The sequence below is a fragment of the Topomyia yanbarensis genome, chromosome 2, assembly GCF_030247195.1.
Source record: "Topomyia yanbarensis strain Yona2022 chromosome 2, ASM3024719v1, whole genome shotgun sequence".
Lineage (NCBI taxonomy): Eukaryota > Metazoa > Arthropoda > Insecta > Diptera > Culicidae > Topomyia > Topomyia yanbarensis.
The window spans coordinates 337,114,588-337,133,055 of record NC_080671.1 but is presented as its reverse complement, the minus strand read 5'-3'; the positions used below and the strand labels follow the sequence as shown (position 1 = coordinate 337,133,055).

The window sequence follows — 18,468 nt, the reverse complement described above, 5'->3', positions numbered from 1 at the left end:
AACAAGCGCACATTTTCGGCATTTTTTTTAATCTACAGTGGTGCAATAAATAACAAAAAAAAAAGATTGGATCCATATTGAATTTTCTCAAAGTATAAAAAGTATATATACTTCCCATCAACAATGTCTATCTAAGAAAATCGTATCGCATGGAGCAAAAAGTAGCGAAAGCGGCAACAATTGGGTAATCTTTATTTTATAATTCAAATGTTTATTATGCAATCAAGTCATCCTCAAAATTCATTCCAATTAGGTATAAGTCGTTCAAAATTTCATTAACTATAAGAAATAACAATTATTTTAGAATGAATTTATGGACCATGTTCCGCGCGCTGTGGCAGACGGAATTCGTCATATTGAAGCCGCTAATTAAACCCACCCAGATACTGATTTTTACGAAGTCTTTTATGAACGTAAAAAACCAAATGTTCGTATTTAATCATCAAAACCAAAAGTGTTGTACAGAGCTGCATACAATAATTAACTATAATTTGCTGGCGAAAATTCTTACTGACGATGGCGGTAATGTGTATATTGCCACATTAAATTTCTGTTTCCGACTCTGCACTTGCTAGGATAGTTTGCCTTAGACCTGAAGACTGGATTTTCAAATAACCCTGTCTTAAGCAATACACTGTGCCAAATATTTGAAAAAGAAAAAAGTTTTGATGAACATTGGCAGTTTAAAAACACTATAGTATCGTGTAGTCATAAGTTTGCAGAGAATAAAAAATATTTCCTTATCATATTGTTATAGACCGAAAAATGGCGATAATTTCATTCCTATGACTCTTCATGCAATGACTCGTGATTATGGTTAGTGGGTAATGCTTGATTAAATTATAATGAGAGGACTGCCCAGTGCTATGGGCGGTGGGCCTGCTGCAATGCAATGGTTGGTAGTAATACACACATCATGCTATGCACGATAATTTCTTTCCAAATCACTGTGCATCTGCTCACGTTCGAACGCTATGCATCTGGTAGCCTTTTTATCTACTGACTCTTTATCCGGCAGCCAAACACAACACACATTCTTTCAAAAAAATTCTCACGAGTGGCGAAAATCGCATTCGCATGAAAATGCTGCCTCCAGATTCAGTGAGCGTGGCATTCGGAAGAATTTGCTTCATCCATCGAACGAAATGCTGTGTGAGCAATTCTAAGCTAGATTGTGCCAGCCTCTACTCAACTACGCCACTCATCAGGCATTGTATTCATTGCATGAACAGAGAGAGGGGCATGAACAAACTATTATGAGATTCGACGTGTGCATCATCACGACACAAAGCGAAACGGGAAAAAACAACGTTCACTCAGCAATCAACAAGCTTGGTTTTCTTCTTCCTCCGCCACACTATTTACCTGAAATACGTATTTGACTTAGTCACTTACCATAAAACACCATGTTTTATGGTAACCGGAAGCCGCCATTTTGGATTTCAAAATGGAGCCAATCGTCAATTTTCGCATTCCACTAATCAATACCTTTCAAATGACACTCATATTGATGGTGGTTTTAAGTGTTTTATGGTTCCCGGAAGCCGCCATCTTGGATTTCAAAATGGCGCCAATCGTCAATTTTCGCATTCCACTAATCAATACCTTTCAAATGACACTCATATTGATGGTGGTTTTAAGTGTTTTATGGTTCCCGGAAGCCGCCATCTTGGATTTCAAAATGGCGCCAATCGTCAATTTTCGCATTCTACTAATCAATACCTTTCAAATGACACCCATTTGATGGCAGTTTTAAGTGTTTATGGTTCCCGGAAGCCGCCATCTTAGATTTCAAAATGGCGCCAATCGTCAATTTTCGCATTCTACTAATCAATACCTTTCAAATGACACCCATATTGATGATGGTTTTAAGTGTTTTATGGTAACCGGAAGCCGCCATCTTGGATTTCAAAATGCCTACCAATCAATCAATCGACACAATGCACTTTCGGAATATCCGGGGCAGTGATTGAGTGATCCTAGCAGTCACTTCACAATTTCCGTGAGGTGACTTAAAAAATTGCGATTCTGAGAGTCACCTGGGTGACGACGGTCACCGAACAGTCACCTCACCTAAAGTGAGTCTCGGAATACCTCCTCGTGGGTGAGGTGACTGGTAAGTGAGGTGAGGTGAGGTGACGGTGAGAATAGGGCCCGTGATTGACTGTCATATTTGGAGAAAAAATCGTTCTACGCATACCATCAAATCTCAACCGTTACAAAGTTATTGAACTTTTTGTGTGAAAAATTTATTTATCTTAAACTACTCCTAATTCGAAAAGTATACTTAAATCTTTCCATTGGAAAGTTGAGATAATTTCCTATTGAATAGTGTTCTCATATCTTTCAGGTCACTAGATTTAATTACCTTTTAGTTGTAAAGCAGTTAAAAGTTAGTGTTTTTGTTAATTTTCTCAAAATTATGAATTATGATTATAGCAATATCTATTATCCAAAAGTTGGGTTTTAGGGCGATTCATAATCTGTTCTTCAACATCATATTCCTATCACTTCGTTTCTTTGTAATTCCATTACTAAACTTTTAGTGTAATCGACTTGCAAGTGCTTAAAAGTCTCGAATTTAAAAAATATGCTTTATATTGTTATTCCCAAGGTTTCATTGAGAAGCTGAGAAAATTTCCTTTCGATGTATGCACAAATATCTCTTAGTTAAGTGTACTAAATGACTTTTTACTAGTAAAATAACTCAAAATTAGCGTTTTTTGGAAAGTTTTGTAATTATTCTGATTATTAATCGACTAAATTTATCGTAGCTATCGTTCATTTGGTGCCCCTTAACAGTCTCCATAACTTGTTATTCGAAACTTTATTCCTATCGCTTTTCATTTCGCTGCGAATTAATAGTTGCACAGCATGACGTCACCACAAATGTAATGGGTTCACATATTCACTGAATTCGCTTAGCTGAAAGGTATTAATACATTTTTCTCTGCAAAAGCTGGCTTTCGAATGAAAAGAAGAAAAGGAACAATAAGTGCACACTTTTTTCAATTAGAGCTAATATTAGCGAAAATGAGATAAAAATATCCTAGTTCAATAACCCAAACACATAAAAACAAGAAAAGAAAGTGTATCATGTAAAACAACGAATTATGCTTCGTTGGTTATTCAATGGACCTAAACGATTTGAAATACAAAGTATACTTTTCGGCTTAGAGGTATTTTAAGACAACTAAGTTTTGAACACAAAAGTTCAATATATTAGTAGCGATTGAGATTTGATGGTATGTGTACAACGATTTTTTCTCCAAATATGGCAATCGATCACCCCTCGAGGTTCTTAACTAGAGATGGTTTTGGACCCGAAACCCGGACCGATGGGTTTCGGGTCGGGTTCGGGATCTATAAATTTAAACTACTCGGGCTCGGGTAAGGTTCCGGTTTTTCAAATGTGAATTTATCGGGTTCGGGTCGAGTGTGGGTTTTTGAAATTTTTATCTTTCGGGTTCGGGTCGGGTTTTCTAAATTTGAAATATTCGGGTTCGGGTTGAGTTCGGGGTTTGAACGAATCACACCCAATCAATTCTTGTTTATGTCTATACACAAACCCAGTCTTTTTTTGTAGTAATTAAGTTTACTTCGTGGTACGAATGGATGAAACAAATAACCGTACTAAATTTTACGATCTTTGAATCGCTAGAATTCGTCATATTTCGTGGTGGTGCTCAAATATTGTTTTCTTACTAATGTATAAAATTTCTTCTCCTCAGATTCGCAAACTGTCCGAATTATTTTAATTTTTAAACAAACACTCATGAGAGAGCATTCATTTACATTTCAGGATAATAAACAAAGTCAAAGAAAATGTGTATACTAGCGCCATTATCAAATCAGTGGTACAAGCACTTTCTATCAGATTGTCCCCGGACTGGGCCGTTGAATGAACCGGATACCACAAGGAAGCCATCTCGGTCCAGTAATATTCCTCCTCTACTTTACTGATGTCCATATCACATTACAAGGACCCCGCTTTTCTTTTGCCGACGACAAATATGGGATAAGACGATGCCGAGCTTCTTCAGAGGGAACTGGACAGCTTTAGTACGTGGTGTGATCTAAACAGAATGGTTTTAAACCCGAGCAAATGCTCAATCGTTACGTTCACGCGAACGCCATCCGACTCAGTTTAACTACCATTTCTTCGGCTCGAACATTCCAAGACACTCTCACATCAAAGATCTCGAAGTCATCATGGATTCGGCACTAACATTCAAATCACATACTTCATACATCGTGGATAAGGCATCACGCCAGCTTGGGTTCATCTTCCGAATAGGGAAAAACTTCAGGGACGTACATTGTCTTAAATCGCTTTACTGCGCGTTGGTCCGCTCTACGTTGGAATATTGTTCTGCTGTTTGGAATCCGTACTACCAGAACGGGATTGACAGAATCGAGGCTGTCCAACGCAGGTTCATACGCTTCGCCCTTCGGCATCTCCCATGGCGAAACAGATTTCAGCTGCCGAGCTATGAAAACCGTTGCTAATACTTCTCGATACACTCAGCATTCGGAGGGACTGCTCTCGAGCCCTGTTCGTCTCGGACTTACTCTCTGCCAGACATGGATGCATGAAGCACAGCACGAGAGCCTAACACGAGCTGAGCGGCCGCTTTGAACGAACTAAAAGCAATAAGCACTGACACCGCTCGTGCTAGGTAACCTTCGTGCTCGAGTTGTACGATTCGAAGAGCTAGCACAACGAGTTAGCACGATAAGCTAGCACCATGAGTCAGCTCGGTAAGCTGGCACGAGTAAGCTCGGTGAGCTAGCTCAGTGAGCTAGCACGAGTTAACTCAATGTGCTGGCACGGTAAGCTTGTCCGATGAGCTAGAACGGTGCAGTAGTGTAAGCTACGGAACGAAAGAATAGGACAAAACAAAAAATATGCGTTGGTGAATGTGCGACAGGTTGCTAAAAAAACGATGCGGGCATCATTATTCACACTAACGCGTTGTTTTTTATTCTGCTTTGCTATAGCTCCGTGCAGCGTGCTAGCTATCACCGTACTAGCGAGGGCTCGCGCTCATCGGTGCTCGTGCTACTTGCTAACTCTAGCTCATCGGAAACCAGCGCAAGCACTAGCGCAATGAATTTAACGCTGACACATTATGAGTCAGTGCGCAGCAGTAGGACATGGTGCAGCACCGTTCTTGTGCATGCCTGCTGCCAGAGTGGATTGCACTACAGTCCTCGGACGTCTGAATCTTCTAGCCCGCTTCGAGCTCTACGTAATAACTTGTTTTAAAAGTTTTTTTTCACATATAGTCTAATATATTTCGACATTCTGAACACACGGAGTATTTATGTTTTCTTCAAAATTAGTGATGAAATGTCTTCAGCAAAGTTTTTTTTCTTCATTTTGATTATAGAGGCGTCAAACCTTAGGGTCTTTTTTCAGGTTAGAAAAATGTCTAACTTTATGTGCGGGGGTAGTGAATCGAATCTATGTGAGATGCGTACAGGGAATCGACTTACCACGCTCTGCCTACCCTATTCAACAAAGTTGTTTGAAATAGCATGTTGAAACTGATTTCCGATTTAAAAAACAAAATCTACAAACCTAATTTAATAACAGTATTCGTTTCGGTTGATAGAGCAAAATCTTAGGGGTCTTTAATTGATTGTCCGTATTCACAAGTTTGGTACGGATAGGATTTCTTAAATTATAAATTTTGCGGTTCGGGTTGGGTTCGGGTTTTCGAACTTTGAAATTCTCGGGTTCGGGTTTTACAAAATTTTTATTCTCGGGTTCGGGTCGGGTTCGAGTTCATCAATTTTAAAATGTTCGGGCTCGGGTCGGGTTTGATTTTTTTTAAATTTTATTATGTCGAGCTCGGGTCAAGTTCGGGCTTTTCAATTTTCAAGCCCTCGGGTTCGGGTTGGGTACGGGTTCGAAAAAGTTGAAACCCGATCATCTCTTATCTACGAACCAAACACTCTGTATAGGATAGAAAAAAAAAGTTGGGCCTGGAAGAGTTAGCCTCATCCATATTATTCTTATTGCTTGTTTTATAATTTTAATCATTTTATTTATTTTTGTTTCATTCCCATTATTTGTTTCATTTATTTTATTCTTTTCAATTTTTTTTTATTTTTTCAGTTTCTTTATGCCATTTAGTTTATCTATTCACTTTAGTCATTCTTTTCATTCATTTGGCCCATTTTTTTGGAATGAAACAATTTAATTTATTCTATTTTTTCAATATGGTCCATTTTTTATTTCAGCTGGACTAATTTGATTTATTTATTTTATTAATTCCTACGCATTTCATTTAATTTAATAACACGAATAAAATGAAAAAAAATCGAATAAAGTAAGCCTAAAAGGAAAAAATAAATTATCAAAGTATTAAATTCAATAAATTGAAATGAATAAGTTGAAAAAATAAATTAAATAAATGATGCAAATGAAATTTAACATTAGGGTCATCCATAAATGACATAGCATTATATGAGGGAGGGGGAGTATTGTATTTTGTGATGATGTGTGACGACAGGAGGGGTAGGGGTCATGTCATGCTACGTAGCTTTTTAAAAGTGGAATAACTAACATCGTTTTCTATTTTTTTTATATTTTTCCGCGACAAGGGGGGGGGGGGAGAATTACCGTCAAGCTACGTAATTACCAGGGGGTATTTAGAGGTTTGTGACAAAATGTTACGATGGGGGAAGGGGCTGTTAAAAATCACTCAAAAAATGCTACGTCATTTATGGATCGTCCCTTAGATTAATATTATGAAACTACATAAAATTAAAAGACATTATTAAGGGGTTTCACCACTATAGAATCTTAAAAAATCGATTTTTTTTCATTTGTCTAAAATGTACTTTAGAGACTTGACAATGATATACCAAAAAGTCGAAGGCGACATTAATTGACAAATACTCCACGCGTGCAGAAAATTCTAACCACGTTTTTTCTCGAAACCACATTTTTGAGCAGGTCGGAAACATAACTCGAACAAATGATTTTTGATTGTTTTGAAATTTTCACAGCATATTCAAAATTGATTTCTCCAACAACGTACGTAGGATTTTATTATTTATTAGTTTTTTTTAATTAGCAAAATTGTGTTGATTTGTCACATTTTCACCAATATGTTACAAAAAAGAGAACCATTTCGCTACAAATCACAATATCGCAAAAATCCTAGGTACGTCACTTGCAACTATATTGAGGAGCACCAACAACTTTTGCTTCCTGTGCTTGATACAATTCTCCTAGATATTTTCAATCCAATTGCTTGGAAACAAGAGTCCAAATCAGTCGAAATTGAGAGGTTTATTCAGTTTTCAATAATATTTCAGGATAACAAAGATATATCAAAATTTCATTTTTCACCGTTAACTTATACTGTTTCTGGCAGCACTGCTTCGTAGGAATCCAATCATACAGATTGCAATACCTTCAGTTCTACGTATAATACTCATAACTGTTCGAGCTCAAATGAAATGTGATAGTCACAATTATTAGTACTACTTGTTTTTGTGAGAAAATCGTGCATGAATCAAAAGTTATAGCTGTCTAAAAACGTTGTTCTTTATAAACACATGGTCGTGAAGGGGTCAAAGAGTTGACAAATTTCATAAAACTACGAGGATCCCACTGATCACCTTTGGGTCAAGAGAATCACATTTCCCGATCAAAGCTAAATATTAAAATTAAAACAGTTAGAATTCATATTTTTATCTCAGCAACAAATTAAAATCTTATTTTGGTCTCAGTTCAAGTTCATTTGATCAAGTATGACGTTAAATTTGGACCCATTGTGTTGCCAATACACACTTTGTGTTTCGTAGAAGTCGGAATAAGTAATTTAGCAATACCTTATGTTAGCTATCCTCTATCAGATTTTATTCTTTCGTCTCGTTTGTTTCAAAATACGGGTTACTTTGTACAATTCAAGAATAAATTTGTCCTATTACAATGCTTTTCGATAGAAGTGTAGTAGAAACATTGTATTTATGTTAGATAATTAATGTTATGCATCAAAAAAAATTTAAAAATGGGATTTAGTCTCCTGGACATTTTCGAAAATCATATCCATTATTTTGCTGCCAAATTATTTCAAACAAAAGCATGAAAGGTGGAAGTTTTTTTTTATAATTTCGATTTTAGATGTTTTAACAATAGGGTCATTCGGGTTAGGAAAATCTTTTTAGAAACATCTCTAACCCCATGTGTGGGGCTGGGAATCAAACCCAGGTGAGCTGCGTACAAGTCATACGATATATCAACTCCGCTATGCTCGCCTCGTTGAAAAATATTCCTTGATACCTTGGAAACGATAAATAAAAGTCTTGAAAGCTAAAATTTTCTTGAGGACAGTTTTTTAAAAAAAAAACTTTCCTGGGAATTTGAACATTTTTTAATAATCGAATTATCCGCGCAAACTGGACTGTGGAACAAAGAAAAACAAAAATAACCAATCTCCTAAATCTTCCAAATCAACCTGTGGATCGCTCTAGTCAGCACACGTAACAATTGATTATTAATTCTTCAATCGTGCGATCTCCTCCTGCTCTATACAAATCGCTGACACTCTCTGTTATACTGTACGCTCAAGAGTTATGGACGTTGAAAGAGACAGACTATCGAGTGCTCGTTGTATTTCAGAGAAGAATTTTGCACTCATCTCTCAGCGGCACACTATAGAAAATGATGAATGGCACTGGTACCTGTACCACCAGCTGATCTAAGTATTCAAACATATTATCATTGAATGGCTGGTTAAGCACGGAAGACTACACGGCACTATACGCTGCAGCATTAATGCTACAAGAGAGACCGACTGGAGGTATGTTGAGCTGAGAACCTTTTTGAAGGGGTCTATTCCGGGCACACTTCGTACTCGCCGATTACATGTTATCCAAACAGATGCACTTGCGTTGAGACTACAAGGAGACTGGATATTGGCAACTTGGGTCCAAAATGTCTGAAATAAACTCGGTCATAATTCGAACACCCGGATGATGATGAAATTTGTCCGCTTCTCCCATAAATTCCGAAATTATTCTAGATAGCAATTTGTGCTGATGGTAATCTAAATTTGCCACCCCAAAAACTTTGCTATCCAAAGCTTTGTCATTACCCCTCTTTCTTGCTATTCATAGTAGTAACGATGGGTTAATTCTATATGGATGGATTCCGCAGTAATTCCGTTAGACCAATGTGCCCAAGATTCATTGACGTAATATGTCACACCAAAAACTTTGCTATCCATAGCAGTAACTGGCAATGGCAATTGTAAATAGGTACCTTTTCCCTAATAATTCCAGAACAATCCGCTAAGGTTAATGAATCGTCGTCCAGTAATCTATATTTGCCAACCCAGATACTTCGAAATCAATATCAGCATTATCTACTTGATATTCATATTAATTATTGAATATTTTTTTCCAACAATTGATAGAAATTGTTGCAATCGAGAAATCATTAAACTGAGTTACTTGTGTTTCAATTTTCATTTTACCGCTTGCAATTTGTCGTCCCCAGTCCACCGGCACGTAGCACGCTAGCAGGTAAAATTCTAAACCGATGTGCGCGACGACTCTTTATGTGTGAGTGCCACACAGTTTCAAACTGTGCTACATCCACCGAAACGATCCCAAACGTCACGCCGTATCGTCCACTCGTTTTTCACCGCATACAAAACAACGCCGGTACTCGCCACCATCGGCAGCCGCAGCTCAGGCCGAAAAAATAAACACAGTTTTCTGCCTCCGTTTCAGCCGCATTTTAATCGCGTCAGTGTTTCGAGTGTGTGTAAAAATGAAGGATATCAGCGGAATTGGTCCTATTGACACTAGACAATTCATTGATGAGGTGCGAAAGCGGAAAGCGATATGGGAAGTATCTGGACGGAAACGCGGAGATAAAATGTTACGAAGAAGTCAATGGGAGGATTTGTGTGTAACTTTGATTCCAGAATTCAGCCAGCAATCCAGTCGGGAAAAGACTGTAATACGTAAGTTTAGTGATTTTTTTGTTTATATTTCTCTGCCTGTGACAGCCGCTCAATGAAGCGTTATTCGACGTCGACGTGAAATAACTGACGCCCGTGTGTGTTGTATCGATTTTCGTTCCTCGTCACGCACACATTCTCAATCCGAAAATACGGTGCAAGACGAAGTGTAATTTGTTTCGAGCTGTAATCGCCGTGCTTCTCGTGGGGTGGAAAATCGGTAAAGCGGCCCTTACACGTTCAATATTTTTGTCAATACTAGTATTGACGATATTGTTGCAATATTTCAGTCCCGTTTGAAATCCACATCGTCAATACAACTTTTTTCCATTACACGTACAATACTTTCGACAATACTCTCTAGTATTGACAAAAATATTGAACGTGTAAGGGCCGCTTAACAAACTAGCATGCCACGAACGCTTGCTTCGTTTGTTCGCTCACTGCGTGTTTCATGTAGCAGACGCCGGTAGCAAAATTATGTCGCATGGCGAATAGTGTTCCCATAAATTTACTTTATCGTACTTTTTGTTTTTTTTTTCACCTACAGGACTACACATGCAGAAGAAGTGGAAGCATATTCGAGATGCTCTTATTAAATCGTTGCGATGTCGTGGCCAGAGAATGAAGCCATATGCTTACGAAGAAAACCTCGCCTTTTTGAATATATCGTCCCAAGTTTTCTGTGGTAGCACGATGTCTGAGTTACAGAGGAACGAGCTGGTTGACAGTGATTCCAAAGATAGTTCTGATGATCAAAGCGTTGACAGTGAAGTAACTCAGGATTTTGATCAAGTCGATACACCACCGACAATTCATAATGGTAGTGAAACTACTAAGGAAACTAGAAATGAGTCAAACTTTTACACCGTGATGAAATCCTTGCATGAAACTCCAAAACAAAAGCAACCGAATGCAGGCAGCGAATGTGATGATATGCACTTTTTTCGCTCCCTGATGCCAATGGTTGAACCGCTTTCGTTACGCCAGAAAATGAAATTTCGAATGGAAATTATGCAGAAGGCATTGGAAATTTCAAATAATGACAAACCAACACCAAGAGTCTACGAAACATTACGGGTGACACACGAACCATCCACATCCGGTAGCTCAACTGAAGCCACGAAACGTCCAGGTACTGTTGGCCTGAACGATAGTGGTAGCTCAACTTCCAAACGTCTGAAGGAAGAAGTATGCGAAATAGATGATGATAATTATTTTGAAGATAGCTTTGAGTGATATTAAATTTATACCTTTACTTGTATTGCTAAAATAAATTTAATTAGCCACGAATAAAATTTTTTTAATTTGATTATAAAATGTGTTTCTTTTACTTGTTTGTAGTAGGTAAGAATGTGAAATAGGAACCCTCTCAAGAAAACTTGCAACACAAATAGGCTGTATCAGGGGATATACTTGTACGACAAACAATCAGCGATGACCGTTAGTAGTGTGATAAGATACAGTCTACGCCATGGCGATGGCATTCATTTTATAACATTTACAAGTATTCAGGCAAATTTCTATTTCCAATTTTTTGCTATTTTCGATAAATTGTTAACTTGTTTATTTTCAATTAATTTGTTTATTTATCTATTTGCCTATTCATTCTGTTTATTCCTTTTTGCCTTTCTCATATAAAGAAAGGCTATGCAATCACTGTAAAAATCGACTTTTTAACCGAGGCCCGGAGGGCCGAGTGTCATACACCATTCGATTCAGTTCGTCGAGATCGGCAAATGTCTGTGTGTGTGTATGTATGTGTGTGTATGTGTGTGTATGTGTGTGTGTGTCATTTAAACTCACACAATTTTCTCAGAGATGGCTGAACCGATTTTCGCAAACTTAGTTTCACCTGAAAGGCATAACGCTCCCATAAGCTGCTATTGAATTTTTAGTTGATCCGACTTCTGGTTCCGGAGTTACGGGTTGAAGAGTGCGGTCACACAGCAAATTCCCATATAAACTGGTACCACCATGATGTTCAAATGATGTAAAACATATTAAAATTGATGTAACATTACTCTAGTTTGCGGGTATGGATCACTAATGATCAATCAAAGCAGCTTTGACCACATTGGCCACCTATGACGGTTCATGACGCCCCCGGGGAACCCGCCAAGTTCCTAAGCTAATATCACACCCATTCCCCAACGAATTCTCTACCGATTTTTACAAACTTGATTTCAAATGAAAGATACAGTAATGCCATTGACTGCTGCTGAATTTCATTCGGTTCTGACTCTTGCTTCCGGAGTTACAGGGGTGTTAGTAAGGATACACTGGAATTTCCCATATAAATCGGTACAATCGTAATACCTCAGAGGCTAAAATCTATTGAAATGGTCACCAAATTACTTCTAATCGCAGATCTAGATCACTGATTGCCAATCAAACATTCTTTGAATATATTGTCCACTATCGACGATTCCGGAAGTCCGGAATTCCGGGCATATTCCACAATTAAAGTCACATCGGTTCTTCGGTGATGACTGAACCGATTTTCTCAAACCAAGTCTCAAATGGAAGGCAAAATATGTAGTTGAGTATTTCGTCGCCGCCCCCCCCCCCGCCTTGCCCTTACATCTCCCTCCTTCATCACTCTCCTCCCCTTGGACCACCCTCACGCCCGCATTTCCTTCATCCACCCCGTATACCGAAATAAGATGAAGGATTTCTGACGCATCCTCCACTCTCACTCTACTAACCCCCCATTCCCTACACGTTCAAACCCATTCCACCAACATTTCAAAATATAATTACATGAGGATAACATTGAACTCATGCTGATTAAGGTAATTAAATACTATTCTTTTGCCTTTCTCATATAGAAAGGTTATGCAATTGGTCCAAAAACCGACTTCCTAACCGAAGCCCGGAGGGCCGAGTCTCATATAACATTCGACTCAGTTCGCCGAGATCGCAAAATATCTGTGTGTATGTATGTGTGTTTGTATGTGCGTATGTATGTGTGCATGTATGTATGTATGTATGTATGTATGTATGTATGTGTGTGTATGTGCGGATTTGTTAACAAAATGTCCACATCGGTTTCTCGGAGATGGTTGAACCGCTTTTTAGAAACTAAGATTCAAATGAAAGGTATACTATTCTCATAGGTTGCTATTGAATTTCATTTTCAACCGACATCTTGTTCCGGATTACGAGTTGAAGAGTATGGTTACAAAACAAAATTTGTTGATTTGTCCACATCGGTTTCTCGGAATTTTCTGAACCGATTTTGACAAACTTGATTTTAAATGGAAGGTCCATCAGCTGCTGTTGAATTTTGTGTGGATCCGAGGTCTGGTTCCTGAATTACAGGGTGATACGTACGATCACGCAGCAAATCTCGATTCTAACGAATTCTGCGATGAATTGGTGAGGTGATTTTTTTCCAAACTGAAAACACAACTGTTGAATTTGTAGATCTAGGTCACCAACAATCATTCAAAGTCTCTTTGGCCACACTGGCCACCATCGACGGATCCGGAAGCATCCAAATTCAGAATAACGGTTATATTGGTTTTTCGAAAATGGCTAGAACGATTTAATCAACTTAGTCTCAAATGAAAGGTGTTGCGTCCCCGGAAACTGATATTAAATTCCATCTCCAGTTATTAAATCATAGTTTGGAGAAATGAGAAAGGCACAATTGCACCTATAGGTGGATTAAAACAGGTTTTTTAACATACTCATTACTTAACTTCCTTATCCCTGTACTTATTTATTAGTTTACTCTGGTTTCCGATTCATAAAATTCCAATGCTGTAAAGCTACGGAATTTGATGAATCGAAACCTGCAAATTAACCCGAATCGGGCACATAACGATTAAAGAGATTAATTGAAACTGCATACTGCTCGCCAAGAAGGTACTCCCGCTCATCTTCCAGATTATGTCGATCATGACGTAAGCAGAATCCACCTTCGTTATCGTCAGCCGCTTTCAACCGGAAGCCACACTTCAGTTAGACGATCGTTGTTTGCCCAGACCGGTAGCCTATGTAGATAATTAGCCGCGTCGTCAGTTTTCGAGGCGGTTCAGCACGCGGCCTTTCTTCGTCGGTCGGCTTCGATTTAACACATTTCTTTCAATCCATTGCCACTCATCTACTGCGTATGTGGTACCGAACATGTATCTGCGGCATGAAGCGGGGAATTTTCGGATCAAAATACAGGAATTAGACCTCCTCCTGCGTCCTCCCCCACGCTACGCACCAGGTGGGCAGGTTCTACCACCGTATCGTAAGAATCGTTGCAATTTTACACAGCGACGCGTCGTGTGGTGAACAGAGAAATGGAAAATCTTGTGCTCAAAGTAGTAGTTTGTGAACCTACACCGTGATAATTGGGCTTTGAAATGACCGCTCTTTGCAACAATCTGTTCGGGATGGAGTCGGCGATGTGCTGCTTTTTTTTTGGTGGCTGCTGCTGATTGTTAGCCATCAGTCGACTTTCATGGGGAGAAATACGGTAGCTGCACGATCGGAAAGGCATTATTTACACCTTTGTTTTTTTCCTGAACCGGAAAGCTGTTTGATCAATGATCAGTGGCAATTTGGCTTCTACAACTACGGGTATACATTCATTGCTAGGTTTACGGTTTCTAATTAAATTCTAAATTTCACCTTTTACGGGTAATTTCGGGGCACGCGTCTACGGTAATTTGTGTCTGGTTTTGTGTGGAACTGTATCAAAGAGATTGTGTATAGAATAGCGGATTGCGAAATTGCAAAGACGTGGTTTATCTTACGGAGACAACATATAATCCCTACAGATGTCAAAACCGTAATATTATTTTCTTACTGAAGGCGAATCGAAAAATTTTCAAATGCCAAAATTTGGAAATACAAAGCACATCACTCTTAAATACTTCGACACACATAGGAGTATGTTATCTGAAAATGTAGCCAGAATTATTTTGATGGATTTTCGGTCATCTATACGTCATATAGTGTGAAGAAATGTTTATTTCGGGTAAAGTTCACCTAACAGTGACATAATAGCTTTCTAATATACTCTTCGCATACTACAATCACACTAATTTCAATCACGTTAAACGTTGTAAATAAAATTCTGGTTATAAATTCACATTATATTTTTGTGTTTTTATCCATAGAGGTTTTATCCTTAGGGTCATTCACCTCTTTTTTTGGGATGGAAAAACTCTAACCCTTGGGATGGGAGCAGAATACAGATGAAATGCGTAAAAGACAATCGATTTACCAACTTTACCCATATAATTCTCATATTTGATATATTTATTCAAACATAACATAATCCATTTTTTTTTCAACATTAGAAATTATTTCATTTACATTATTAAGCTTTTATTAATCCGAACAAGGGAAAATATGTGTATTTGCAGAATGGATAATATTGTACAGATTTTTCAAAAAATCTACTTCGACGAATATCGCTAGAGTCTGTTCTGTAGAGTGTTTGTGTACATTATTAGATTGTATAAAAGCAATTGCATTTTTTTAATCTGTCGCTTTTGATGAACATTATCAAGTACATCGGGCCGGCAACCACTGTATTTCCGGCAGCTCTTGTACTCATTTGTGTAGCACAGCTCTACTAATCGAATTGTCTATAATTCTTTGAGATTATGAATTCTTCTTCGCTTACTTCTCTCGCTTGATTCGGAAAACTGCTTTAGAGGACGACCTGCAGTTGAACATTCAGACCAAGTAGATAACTTGATAGTTGAGCTCAACCAAGCTTTGTTCACATAGATAAACCGTGCCTTATGGTTATACTAATCTGCCCGTTTGCGTGTCTTAAAGCACGTTAACTGATATTTAAGCACTTTATAGGAATCCACAGGACAGGGTGTCCCTGAACTTTTCCTCTACGAAAAATAATTTACTATGTATTGAACGGTTGGAGCATTACTCTATTAAAAAGAGAATTTCTTGAAAAATCTCGGTCATCCTATTCAGTATTTGAAAGAACAAATTTAATGTTTTCTATCACTAATTTAGAAAATCCGAAAACGCAATTTAAAATACTCCAAACCAACCTTCAAAACAACCTAAATCTTCGAAGCGTGAGGATGCAAGATATTTTCAAAATGGCTGCACTTTATGCTACAAGTATCTAAGAATCTAATTTTCCTCCTTAGGGTGAAATATAGCATAATCTAAGAATCGATCAAATACACGAGGTTCAATAAAATTTTAATTCTTGAATTTTGGCCAGCTTTTTGATATGTGCGACGACAAAAACATCCCGACACTGTGCTTCGATCGATTGACATAATTTTTCCCAGGTATTTTGAAGTAGTATACTATTGAAGTAAAATACTTCTAACGATTCAATATGGGGGTACCTTTTCAAAAATTTCTGCTGAGGTATTTTCCCAGTATTCAAACGCGACTAACTTTCGTTGTACTGGTCGAAAGCGCTATATTTTTGCACTATCTGATCGGAAGTATGTGCACGTATATTGTATTTGATCCCGTAAAATGTACGTCTATTATAGATAACGAAAATAATGTATTTTGTAAAGGTGGTAATTATCTGCGCTGATTGGTCCGTACAATTAAATCAAGCAGCGAGCGTTGCTAGGACTGCCTCTTTTTTATCCAATGAACTTCGCCAGGTATAAAAACGGCACATAAGCGAAAATTCGTCAGTTTGCTTTCTGACCTCGTAGTAGCTGCTACGTTTTGTGTCAGCTCAAACTCCGGTTGGAATATATTCAATGACTGTCACCAGGCATCATTCCATCCAATGATGCACAGGCGTGGCGTGCATACAATGATCAGCACACATCGCAGAAAAAGCGGAACGCTCTTTTTTCGGAGTTCAATACGCGGATTGCAAGTGTGCGCGCGAAAGGGGTGGTTGAGTGCGAAAGACCACGCTCTCTTGCTCTTTAAAAAATGCGTGACGGGCTCAGATAAATTCATCATTTGGTTAATTTTCTTTTGATAAGCGGTAGTACGATTGACGATGACGATTTTAATAGCATTGGTTGTTGTGTGTGTGAAGGAGATGATGTTGGCTTATTGGATACTGATATAATTTGATACTCGGGGCAAACTGGGACAACTTTTTACATATCATCTATGTATATGCTGCTATAAACACAGTTTAATTGTATAACTGCTACATGTATGACGGGATTTGTACATCCACATTAAGACCGGTTTATTTTATGTTCATATGAATGATTTTACTTATTTCGCAGTTCAACTAGTAAAATGTTCCATATAAAATAACGTCCTGGCACCAGCGATACCAGATTTACAGACATGTCGGTATTTTACAGACTTTTGATAGCCTCTTACAGACGTAGTTAGAAATCTACAGACTTTTAAAAGAGTAATAATGTTTAGCAAAACTGTGCTAGAATAACTGTATTCGACTACGAGTGATTCCTTCATTAATAGTATTCTAATTTCAAACTATTTTTAAATTAATATTCTAGTGTAACTAGGATTTACACAACCATCTAGAGACATTTACAGACATTTTAATTATTCTTCTACAGAAATTTCATAAAAACATGTGGCATCGCTGCTGGCACTACATTCGTGGCAATTGCAGGGTTATTGCGAAAACTCCACGCTAAGAAACCTGCTGGGTGTTTGGTTTTGAACATATTATGTATAGAGCATTCGCCTTAACTCTCTAATGCTGACATTTCACACACAAATGCCTTTCTGTTGGCTCTTAACTGTAGAGTAAGTGCAATTTATAGTAAGTTCAAAAACTATTTGTTATCCTATTTGGCCCTTTTTTTTTTTTTTTTTACAATGGAGAAGACCTTTATGTCCTAGCCCAGTACACGTGCTAACGGTAGGGTCCAATCTACCACACGGGGTGCACTGGGGGCGTGTCGGACTCGAATGGTGACCAGCCATTAATACCGACTAAACTCCATTGGGCTCCGCCATCATTCCTCCCAGGAACTACCTCTCGGTATTACTTCTGGGGGGATGGCTGTACTGAATGTACTCATTCACTGTCACTCGCGCGATCATACATCCTGTATGAGGCTTACTTGGGTGCTCTCTCAATCACACTTTGATTCACTCTCAAACACTCCCACATGAGGCTGACTTTTGTGCTCACCTTTTACGTTCCATGCGAGGCTGACTTGTGTGCTCACCTTACTCATTCCTTGCTAGGCTTACTTTTGTGCTCGCCCTACCCATCCATGTGAGGCTGACTTGGGTGCTCACCCTATCACCTGATTCACTCTCAATCGTGCCACTCTATTGTACCTTTGTCACTCCCTCTGGCATCCCATGTGGGACATTTTTCTTAGGCCCCACTTCTGACATACCATGCGAGGCTGACTTTTGTGCTCACCTTTTTCATTCCTTGCTAGGCTGACTTTTGTGCTAGCCTCTACCAACCTGTGAGGCTGACTTTTATGCTCACCCTTAACATGCAGTGTGAGACTGACTTGGATGCTCACCCTTTCACTCCTCTGCCACGCCATGAGGCATCGATAGCTTAGTT

At 38.5% G+C, this 18,468-nt stretch overlaps 1 protein-coding gene across 1 annotated transcript; it reads left to right on the top strand.

Moving 5' to 3' along the window:
- Nucleotides 1–9,685: 9,685 nt before the first annotated feature.
- Nucleotides 9,686–11,271, top strand: LOC131684029 (uncharacterized). Its single transcript, XM_058966501.1, has 2 exons — nucleotides 9,686–9,992; nucleotides 10,540–11,271. The coding sequence occupies exons 1-2, from the start codon at nucleotides 9,797–9,799 to the stop codon at nucleotides 11,226–11,228; spliced, it is 885 nt and encodes a 294-aa protein (XP_058822484.1). The 5' UTR covers nucleotides 9,686–9,796; the 3' UTR covers nucleotides 11,229–11,271.
- The last annotated feature ends 7,197 nt before the right edge of the window (nucleotides 11,272–18,468 follow it).

Bases quoted from the DNA above. Each gene is read 5' to 3' on its own strand.
- LOC131684029 (XM_058966501.1), top strand. From the start codon at position 9,797: ATGAAGGATATCAGCGGAATTGGTCCTATTGACACTAGACAATTCATT. The intron at 9,993-10,539 runs GTAAGTTTAGTG...TTTCACCTACAG, and splicing joins TCGGGAAAAGACTGTAATAC to GACTACACATGCAGAAGAAG.